This window comes from Arachis hypogaea, chromosome 4 (genome assembly GCF_003086295.3).
Source record: "Arachis hypogaea cultivar Tifrunner chromosome 4, arahy.Tifrunner.gnm2.J5K5, whole genome shotgun sequence".
Lineage (NCBI taxonomy): Eukaryota > Viridiplantae > Streptophyta > Magnoliopsida > Fabales > Fabaceae > Arachis > Arachis hypogaea.
In genome coordinates, this window is record NC_092039.1 from 31,103,377 (window position 1) to 31,114,425 (window position 11,049).

The 11,049-nt window shown below is 37.2% G+C and overlaps 1 protein-coding gene and 1 long non-coding RNA gene across 2 annotated transcripts; both read left to right on the forward strand.

Moving 5' to 3' along the window:
- Positions 1 to 267: 267 nt before the first annotated feature.
- LOC114927657 (uncharacterized) lies at positions 268 to 1,226 on the forward strand. Its single transcript, XR_011880739.1, has 3 exons — positions 268 to 453; positions 610 to 934; positions 1,008 to 1,226. It is a non-coding gene; the product is annotated as an uncharacterized lncRNA (long non-coding RNA).
- A 426-nt stretch (positions 1,227 to 1,652) lies between these two features.
- On the forward strand, positions 1,653 to 2,690 carry LOC112794272 (histone deacetylase HDT1-like). Its single transcript, XM_025836363.2, has 4 exons — positions 1,653 to 1,824; positions 1,959 to 2,018; positions 2,115 to 2,208; positions 2,355 to 2,690. Exons 1-4 carry the CDS (start codon positions 1,744 to 1,746, stop codon positions 2,432 to 2,434), a joined length of 315 nt encoding a protein of 104 aa, XP_025692148.1. The 5' UTR covers positions 1,653 to 1,743; the 3' UTR covers positions 2,435 to 2,690.
- Positions 2,691 to 11,049: the final 8,359 nt, after the last annotated feature.

Consider the following 11,049-nt stretch of genomic DNA (forward strand, 5'->3'; position numbering starts at 1 on the left):
GTTTTTGATTGATTATGTCACTCATGGAAGGTCTAGGCACAGCATGGAATGTTGCTAATGTGACAAAAGGATCAACTGTGGTGATATTTGGTCTTGAAACTGTTGGCCTTTCTATAAGTGCAGGGATCAACTCTGTCTGTCTTAACTTTTCAGTTCTCAATTGATTACTAATTATCATTTCCAAACTACAAGATAATTTATGAATTCTCCTTTAATTAGGTTGCACAAGGTGAAAAACTAAGGGGAGCATCTCGAATAATTGGCGTGGATAAGAATCCACAGAAGTGTGAAAAAGGTGCCAAAATCAGTCCTGAAATTGATCTGAATATTGTTTTTTCACCTAGCACAATCCTTGGTTCATTATTTGTTATTGTGTTTGTTGTTGCCGTAGCAAAAGCTTTTGGATTTATAGAAGTTGTTGACCCGAGTTCCTACCAAGAACCTATTGCTCAGGTTGTTGTTTATCTCATCAGAAAATATCCAATTTAAACTTTCAGATAATATAGATATGGTCATATATCATATCAAATAGCTGCTACTAGGTTAAGACTTACATGTCTATGAAACAATTTTATTTGGAAAAATCGTTTATATGTTGAAAATTTTCAGGTTATTAAGCGCACTACTGATGGCGGAGCAGATTTTTCTTTCGAATGTGTAGGCGACACTGACATGATAACCACTGCATTGCACTCCTGTTGTGATGTAATACTCATTGTAGCCAAAACTCTCCTTCAATGTTTTGTGCTATGATTTTACTTCAAATCCAACCAAAATTCATTTATGAACTCTCATAGTTGAAACATTTATGTTTATGGCACTGTAATCTTTGTTCTAATTTGAATAAAATAAAATAGGTGTTGAGGTTAAGCCAGGAGATTGCGTTAAAATAGATGAGTTGGAAGTAGCTAATGCCTACATCCACATCTTTCAGGTTCGCTTCTTTTCATGCTTATTGTTTTCTCGTGTTTTTTGGAATAAATCTTCTAAAGTGTTTCCCCTCTCAGGTTGCGCTGGGAGAGGCCTCAAAGAATGAGAAATCTAAGGAACCTGTGGTTGTCTATCTCAAAGTTGGAGTGCAGCAACTTGTTTTGGGAACTTTGAACAGGGAGGAAATCCCCAAATACCCTTGGATTTGGTTCTCGACCAAGAGGCTGAGCTTTCCCACACTTGCCAGAGTGGCAGTGTCTATTTCTGTGGATATAGGGCTGATCGATATCCTTTACACCACTAGTATATGTTAATTTATTCGTTGTTTTTGAATTGGTCTTGGTCCCTTGTCATTAGAAAATTTTGATTATGAAAGGCGCAAGTTTTAATGATGTGTGTTGTTACTTGTGAATGTTTTTTCCTTGACTTTTGATGTGTTCCCTATGGCACTGATGAGGACGTACCTGGCGATTTTGGTTCTGATGACTATTCAGGTATGGCACAGACCTATCTTGTAAATTTGATGAATTGTTATTGATTTATAATTCACTTGCTCAAACATTGTTGCATTGTTTGATTTGTACAGAGAGTGATGAGGAAGAGGCTGCATTGAATCTCAAAGATAATGGTTGATAGTTCTGCTCAATCCAAAATGTACTATTTACTGGTACATTCTATGATGTGAGTAACTAATTATTAATCTTCATTCAAGAAAAGTTGAAACCAAGTCTGAAAAGGTAAAGATTGATGAACCAAAAAAGGATGTAAGTGGTGCCCCAGCAAAGAAAGTCAACGTTGCTGTTCCAAAGAAAGATGAAGGACGAGGACTCTGATGATGACGATGACGATGACGATAATGATGAGTCTGATGATGAGGATGAATCTGGAAGTGAGGTAACACAATGAGTTTGTTATCTACTCTCTGTTGTAATTACTTTTTAATTTTATTTGAAACTTAATGGAAAAATAAAAGCACTGCACTTCTTTTCAAGTATTAATTTTGTGGAAACCTTTATTGATAATTGTAGATGGATGCTGATAGTGATGAGGACGGGAGTGATGAAGATGAAGAGACACCTGTGAAGAAGGTAACATTACTGTGTGGTCCTGTTTCCTCGTATATTGTCTTGTGTATTATTATTATTTGACATTAGAAACTAAATGCATTGCTTTATGTCTTGAAGGTCGACCAGAGCAAGAAGAGACCAAATGTGTCTGCAACAAAAACTCCAGTTCCTGCTGCTAAGAAAGCTAAGAATGTAACTCCTGAAAAGTCTGGTGAGACTATTAGCTATCTTTACAATTCGATATTGCATAACTTCGTAGTGTTGTTGAGGAAAATAGTCGATATTGTGACATGTCATGCATGCTCATTTGATAGCATTCCAAGTGCACCATCATATTTAATGTACTTTGTGTTGTAGGTGGCAAGAAAATTGCACATGCACCAACCCCTCACCCCGTGAAGAAAGGTGGAAATCCGAACAGCGCAGGGAAGTTCTAGTCACCTAAAACTGGTTCACAGCAGTAGAAAAAGGGTGGAAAGAAGGGTGGTCGTTGATCATGAAGTTTCTAATATGTACTAATTTTTTCTTTTATTGCATTGGAATATCGTAATCGGTGTAATGGTTAGGAGGTTTGCTAAATTTTGTTTGCTAGAGGTGGCTACTAGTTCGATGAGTTGAGTTCTCAGAAATTTTGTTGGACAACTATTTTGTATTAGCTGAGTTAAAATATATTAATTATCTTTATTATTCAAATCTGAGCTACTCTCTAATGCTAAGAACGTCCATGGCACCACTTGTTTTGACTATTTTCTGTATGTCAGGTTACTTTTTACCCTTGATTTTCATAACGCAAACTACATGATTTCTATTTGTTTTCTTGGTATTTCTAAAGACATTGTTAAGGCTATTTTATGTATTGAACAATCAAAGATGCTTGCTGTGTCAAGATCAAAACTTCATTTTAAATTTGAGCCTTAATGATCTAATTGGGATTTGGGAACTCATCCTTCGTTGTTTAAAATGATATGAACCTGAGTGTCCGCTCATTTGCAAACGATATTTTGGGGACCGCATGTTCGTGAACCCAATTATACACCATTCAACTCCAATATTCCGAATACTCAAACTAAACTATGCAACAATGGCTAAATTCATATTTACCTAATTACGTTCATTGTCTTCCTTTGGTTCCCTTCTTCAATATCCTAGTTTTTTTTCCCTTAAAATCTTTTCGTTTTGTAAACCACTCACATGGACTAATCTTCATGCATGGATGGGACTTGACCTTGCATTGAATCATCATCACCGTCATTAACGAATGGCACATAAACTCGCAAACTCTTCCTAAACTTGCAAGTTTAACCTAGTTTGATCGAGTCTACTCAATCTAGTTTATATTCAAGTTAACTCAATTCCACCACCTAATACGAGTACAAGTTTACAAATTAACTCGCCGAGTTTGACAACAATGCCTCTCTTCCAATGCAAAAACAAATAAAAGGGAAGCTAATCATACATTTTAACCATCCACGGTAATTTACAGTCACAACATAACGAAATAATTAAAGTTTGAAATCCAGCCTCCAATTGAACTTTGAACCACACACACACACACACACAACACACACACACACACACACACACACACATATATATATCCTAATAAGCTAGGAAAATAAAAAGCCATTTCAAATAGCCTGCCATTACAAGAAACCAACATGCTAGTAACGGCTTCACCCGAGATTGCTTGTTGAAAAGATCACCAAACCAGGAACCTGCAGCGCATTCCAAGAACCTGTACACAATTCCACAGTAAAATTACATTAAATCAATGGTTCGGTTCATAGAAGGAAGGATACCCTGAACTTGCAAAACTTGTAAATAATGTAAGAAAGTGACTTTTTAGAGAAAAATAAAGCTTTATAGAATACAAAACCCATACAGAACCATTGAATTGGTCTTTCACTAGTCCTTCATATATGATGGAGATCAGTCCCTGACTGTAAAATAAAAGAATTCATGCACACATGCAAATCAACCATAATAACAAGCATACATGATCAACTGAATGGTAAAACTAATAACCGATCCCTTGTAAAAAAGATATTCAGGTTGAAAGAAAGAAAGGAATCTGGTTTTCTAATGAAAGGTTTTTAAAAAATAAAGAGGATGTATCTTTAACATGACAAAGTATGTTTCCATTTTACACTAACAAGATCCAAGGCTTAACAAGAACTTGTGTTTGTTGGGAGATGGGACTGAGGGGTGTCTGCTTAATTTTTGTGAATATGGATTTGGAAAGTAACTCTAAGCAAATTAGACAAAATGAACCAAAAAGAAATAATTGAGATTTGAGACAAAGGTAAAAACAAAAAGGGGGCCAATAATTTGCGACAATTTTGGACAGAATGTATGAAAATTTGTAGGAACACAAGGGAAACAGAAAATGTTTACACATTATTACCTATAGAGCTACCTAGTATATACAAGTAGTGTAAACAAGAAATAGGGCCTCCTTATGCAACAAAAAGAAATTGTCACTTTAGGTAGCCTAATAGAAAATTTCATGTTAGTTGGAACCTTCTAAATATGGTATTGAACCTCAAGAATTTAGCCTAATGCAGAAAATCTTGTATTATTTTGTCAAAGTTGTGTGCAATACAATGAAAACTACTGCTAGAAGAAAATCAGAAATATGTGCTTTTAAGATCTCAACTCATCATGTGAATGCTACATTATTGTTGGAAATTAAGATATAATCAATTCATTCTTGGAACATACATATTCTTTTTGTTCTATTATTTATTACCATTCATGCTTGGTCAATGTTAGATTATTTTTCTCTTATGTAGGTTGGAAGCACATTAATTGAAGAAATTGTCACAACTATTTGGACAAGGCTGCAACCTAAATTGCCAACATTTAGGGATGGATTGGTTGAAATTGATAAGAAGATAGAAAACATGAACTCACTTTTAAGACCAGATGTAAAGGATGTTCGCTTTATAGGCATATGGGGCATGGGAGGCATAGGAAAGACAACTCTTGCTAAAGTCTTGTATATGAAAATTCGAAGAAAATTCGAAATTAGTTGCACTCTTGAAATGAGATCCAATTGAAGAGAACTTTGAAGATTTTGAAGATTCCGATGGGGAAGGGGGAACATATATTTTCTCAAAAAATAAAAAAATAAGAATTCAACAATTTGCCAAAATTAACAACAAGAATTCAACAATTTGTCAAAATTAACAACTAATATCAAATCACATAAATCAAACCAAATTACCCTAATTACAAAAATCACACCAACGCTATAATAATTCAAATAACAGAAATCATAGGGAGGGAATTATCGGAAGGGAGAAGCTGACAACAATGATGAAGAATGAGGAAGACGGCAAAGAAGACGGCGACGAAGTCGGAACCAAGAGGAAGGCAACCTCTCTGGAACCAGGAGGAAGACGACGCTCTCTGGAATGCACAGGATGGCGACACTCTCTAGAACACACAAGATGGCGATGTTCTGTGATGCGTCGATGACCTCGATTGCGAGACAAGAGAGGAGAGAGGGAGAGATCTTGTGTGCGACGCATAGTGAGACAGATGGGAGAGATCGAGCAGAGAGAGACAGAGAGAGAGAGGATAGGAAGAGGAGAGAAGAAGATGAAGAATACTAAAACCTTAAGAAGCGTGAACGAGAGGGTTTCTGAACCCAGACGAAGAACAATTTTGATTTTTTATTTTTTTAATATGTTTAACACAGATGAAGAACAATTTTGATTTTTTATTTTTTTAACATGTTTTTGTTTTTCTGTTTCAATTATTTGAAACTATAAAATTAGGATTAATTAAATTCTAAAATTTGATTAATTTAAAAGGGTATTTTTGTCTAATCAAATAAAGAAAGGATATTTAAGTCTTTTTATAAAATTAAATAAATAAATGTTTTTTATTTTTATTTAATTAAAAGGGTGTTTTAGTAAAAGTGGTGATATACTATATATTTAGAAAAGAAAAAATAAATGCTGACGTGGAAAATAAATTCCACATGTCTTATTGTTATTTGTCTATATTTTAAACGTATCGGTACGTATGAATTTATCATCGTACCGTAGCAAACACGTTTTTGAAAAGTTTTATTTTGATCAAATTTTAAATTATATAGTTATTTACAGTTTTAATTTTAAAAATTATTTTATTAAAGATAATTAAAGCAAGTTTTGATTAATTGAAATTAAAATAAATTAAGATTATTATCCAATTTTACCATTTTTGAATTATTTTCTATATTTAAATTATAAAGTTGGTAGTTATGAAATAATAAGAAATTTATATGATTTGGACTAAATAATTAATATTTTAAAATATTAATACTGTTGTTTTGGAAGATAAAGAAATTATTTATATTATCTCTAATTCTTGGATTTGAACATTTTATTGAAAATAATTTGTAAAATTGATGAACAAATAGTATTTTTATACATTATTATTGTTGGATTAAAATTTATTTCTAATTACTATATTATCCCTATCTTTATTTGAAATTATAAAACAACCCTTAGACCTAATTTTACTTAAACCCTAATTCCCAAATTGGGAAAACCCTAACCCAGGTGCATGCAAGGGTTGGCCATATAGGTTAGTGAGGTTATCATCAAACATGGCCTCAATCTTGCTAAATGCATTCAAACACAAATACAGGACATAAGGAATCATGCAAATCAATGATCATAATAAAAAAGGAGTAATAACCACGCAAGAACAACATTATGGTTGAAAAAATGCAACCATCTATTAAGGCTCAAAACTCACAGGTATGTTGTTCGAGCTCTTTCTCATGATCTACAAACAAAATACTACAAGCAAGTTGGAAAACACATCATTTCTTCAATTCAATCAATGGTACGCCCTAGAAAAGATCTCATGGACATTCCTTGGTGTTTCACCAACTTATTCGTTCTATCATGCAACATGAAAATACTAACTACTAAGGATCCATACGACAGAGAAATATTTACAACTAACCAAGCGAAATGCAATAAAAATAAAATTACTCAAAACGCAAAACATTGCAAAAGTGTCTTGAAAGGAGAAATTTTTACCCTTGGAATCATAGATCCTCCCCCACACTTAGTATGTGCATGGTCCTCCGTGCATGCTTATGATCCGGGAGAGTGAAGAAGGGGGCCACCTTTAGCTGGTGGACTCGGAATTGGGTTGATCAACCGCGTCAAACTCCTCCCTAGCTGGCTCGGATGAGGATCTAGGAATTGGGCCGGGGTCTGTTCCTTCTAGCCTTGCCGCTATCCACTCAAAATGATTTTACTCCAAATGCTCCTTGCGGTGGTTATCGTGCAAGATGTCTTCGAAAAATTTGGGAAGATGACGCAGAATGGGTAAAGCAGTTGATGAAGTTGGTAGACTTGGTGGTGGTGCTGTGGGTGTCTTCCTATTGGAGGGGGTGGTTAATTTTTTTAAATCGCCCCTCGGGATGAACTTGTTGCCTTTAGGAACCATGAACATGATATCTTGCAGATGCCATTCTACCCCGGCTACTGTTGCTAAATGCATCACCATCGATGGAAAAGGAATGCTGACGTTCTTTTTCTCAATCAGTTTCCATATCGATGTGCATAATAAAGGCATAATGGCTATGCTCTTTCCTTCCATGATAGCCCAAAGTAGTAGCGTAGTCTTGAATCTCACATGGATAACATGAGTGCTGGGAATGATATAGTCCGCTACAATTTGATGCCATATACGAGCTTCGGCATTCAAACCGGAGTAAGCTATAGTCGCAGGAATAGAATTTTTCCTTTTGCTATACTCCCATGAAGCACTAGGACGGCCAATTCTTTGAAGTATGGGAGTTAGAGACATCCTCCCCTTAGATGCCTTCGCCTTAATCCAAGGATAGTCATCCTCTTTGGCCGGAATGTGGGGGATCTTCTGACTAGCATCAAGAGTCTGATTGGAAGTATCCAACCATTTTCCCCGGAGGAATACCGACTCTGCTTCCCATCTTTGGTAGTTGGTGTGGAATTCCCGTACCATGTTTTCATTGACTTCAACTGGGTCTTGCTCTAAAAACTCCCAATAAAGTGAGGCAATCCGCTCATCGATAATCGCTTTGTACTTGAGCAGAACCTTGAGTGGTCGTTCCCAATGGATTGACCTTTTCTTAAAGCTATCGTATTGGAACTGTGCTCTTCGGTTGATCAATATGTCCAGTTTGTGACTCGGTTGATCCATGAAACATGGTAGTGATGCGTGGGTTGAAGGTTCCACAACCGGCAAAGCGACCGGTTTTTTACCCTTTTTCCGCATCCTACGAGAAAATAGAAGATATTTCATGTTATAGGACAACAACAAATTTAGCACAAGGAAGAAACACTTAATAAAGTCAAGAAAACTAAATTCTTAATTGGAAGCTTGAAGATAGTGTGATTCACAAGAATGACGGTGTATATATTTTAATGGTGCGCGCAGTTGGAACATACACACCAGCCGCACACAACGGCGATCACACTCCCAATTCAAATAAAGGCTCAAAGCTTCACGACTAAGTGCTCATGTTGCAAGAAAGTGAAATATAGAAATGCAAGCAACTCTAAGCAAGCACCAAAAGAGAAAGGTCAATTGTTCAACATCGACAAATTAAATGGTAATCACATAAATAATGTTCTTTAATTTGAGGCCAAAAGATGTTTGATCAAGACATCATTAAAAATTGAACATTTGCAAAAGGATTACTCAATTTAGATTCCAAGATTAACACTGAACTTAGATTCTATCAACACAATGCAATTGCTACTTATGCTCACCCATTGACAAAATACACAATTTCTTGGCAAACATGGGTGGTTGAACTCAAAGCATGTGAGCATGGAAATGCATTGGTGACACAATTTCATCAACATCAAAATTCACAAATGAGGTTGCACAATTCATACATAATGCCTCACAAAAGATAAATTGAAAGCATATGATGGCCAAGTCAAATGAATCAAACAAGATGTTCATCGTGGCATTTTATCAAACATGTGGTATGCAATGTGTAAACCCATCACAATTAAGCTCAAAATTGATAACAAGCAACCCAATAATCAAGAAATAACACTTTGCAATACAAGAAAACAATAAGAAGAAAGCAACAAATTTAATCCAAACAACATAAAAGAAATGAAAGTAAATGCAACAATATTGACAAAATGGGGAAAAAGAAAGAAGAAAGAAAAAGGAACCTTTGGTATGAAGGTTGAGTAGAACAAGAACTAGGCGGGAACAATGGCACTTCTTAGAGCCATTGCGAAATCACAGCCGTTGGCTTGACCGGAAGAGAAAATTCACCGGAGGTGAATAGAGGGAAGAGAAGAAAAGAGAAGAAGGAAAGAAGAGAGAAGAGAAATAAGAGAAAAGTAGAGATATGATGGTGGCGGCCGGCGGCTGACGGCGGCGACGGCCGGCGGCTGACGGCGGCGGCGGCCGGCGGCAACTGACCGCGAAACTGGGCGGAGGAGAGGAAGAGAGAGAGCAAGAAGAAGAAAGGAAAAGAAAAGAATGCTGCCCCTCAATAGGGTAGCTCACCCTATTAACACCCAGATCGCGACCTGTGCGGACGCACAACAGCGACAACTCAGAAAGGGAGCGAATGCACACAGCGTGCGATCGCTGCATCCAGAGAGGTTGCAAAAGGGCGTGCGAGTGCACCAAAAGGTGCGAACGCACAGAAGGACTCTCTCTTCTTCTTTTTTTAACTTGTGGACAAAAGCACATGTGCGTGCGCACACAGGTCCGTGTGCACGCACAGACGATAAAAGAGGGGAAGGTGTACGCTCGTACAAGCCGTTCCCTCGCTCCCACCAGAGGGGCATACAAGCAGGGTACGGACGCAGACGTCTGTGCGACCGCACAAACAAGGCACGAAAGGGAACGTGTGGGTACGCATGCAGCTGTGTGCATTCACAAAGGAGAGAAAAGTAGCAGGGCGCATGCACAGGCTGTGCTAGCGCTGCCACCAGAGGGCATGTCAAAGTGTGTGCGGACACACAGGCTTGTGCGCCCGCACAGATGGCGAAAAACACAGTTTTGTACGCATGCACGGGGTGGTGCAGACGCACAAATGCCCTGTTTCAGAAAATTCTTTTCTCCATAAAACTAAGGTTTCTAACCTTGGCAAATCAACATACCAACCCCAAATCATTCACACAAGCATACAATCAGAGTCCACAAGGAATTCTAACCTCTTTAACTCAAAGTTATTAAACCTAACCTACGCTAATCATTATATCAAAAGAAAACAAGTAATTCAAAAAGTTATAAACAAGAGATAGAGTTAGTAAAATGTCACCATGATGGGGTGTCTCCCACCAAGCACTTTGGTTTAGAGTCCTAAGTTGGACTTGCATGGCTTCATTGGTCACTTAGGAACTTCCCCAAGGAGGAAAATCTCCAACTCCTTGGCATTCTTGGGTTGAGCATGATAAAGCTTCACTCTATGACCATTAACCTTGAACTTGACCCCATTTGTAGGTTGTATTACCTCCACCACTCCATAAGGCTTGACATTTACCCCTCTAAACGGTCCATCCCATCTAGATCTCAATTTACCAGGAATAAAGCGCAACCTTGAATTGTACACAAGTACTTCATCACCTATCTTGAAGTTCTTCCTCCTTATGTTTTGGTCATGGAATGCCTTAGCTTTTTCCTTGTAGAATTGAGCATTCTCATATGCTTCCAATCTAAGGCATTCTAATTCGTCCAGTTGGAGCTTACGTTCCGTTCCCGCTACCTTTAAATCTGTATTACAATTCTTCACTGCCCAATAGGCTCTATGTTGGATCTCAACGAAGATGGCAAGGTTTCCCGAAAACAATGCGAAAGGAGCTCATTCCGATAGGAGTCTTGTAAGCGGTCCTATAAACCCATAATGCATCTCCCAATCTAGAACTCCAATCCTTCCTTTGTGGGTTAACCACTTTCTCTAGAATTTTATTAATCTCTCTGTTAGATACTTCTGCTTGCCCGTTGGTTTGGGGGTGTGATGAGCGGATAATTTATACACTTTTTGGCATTGTTTTTACATAGTTTTTAATATGTTTTAGTTACT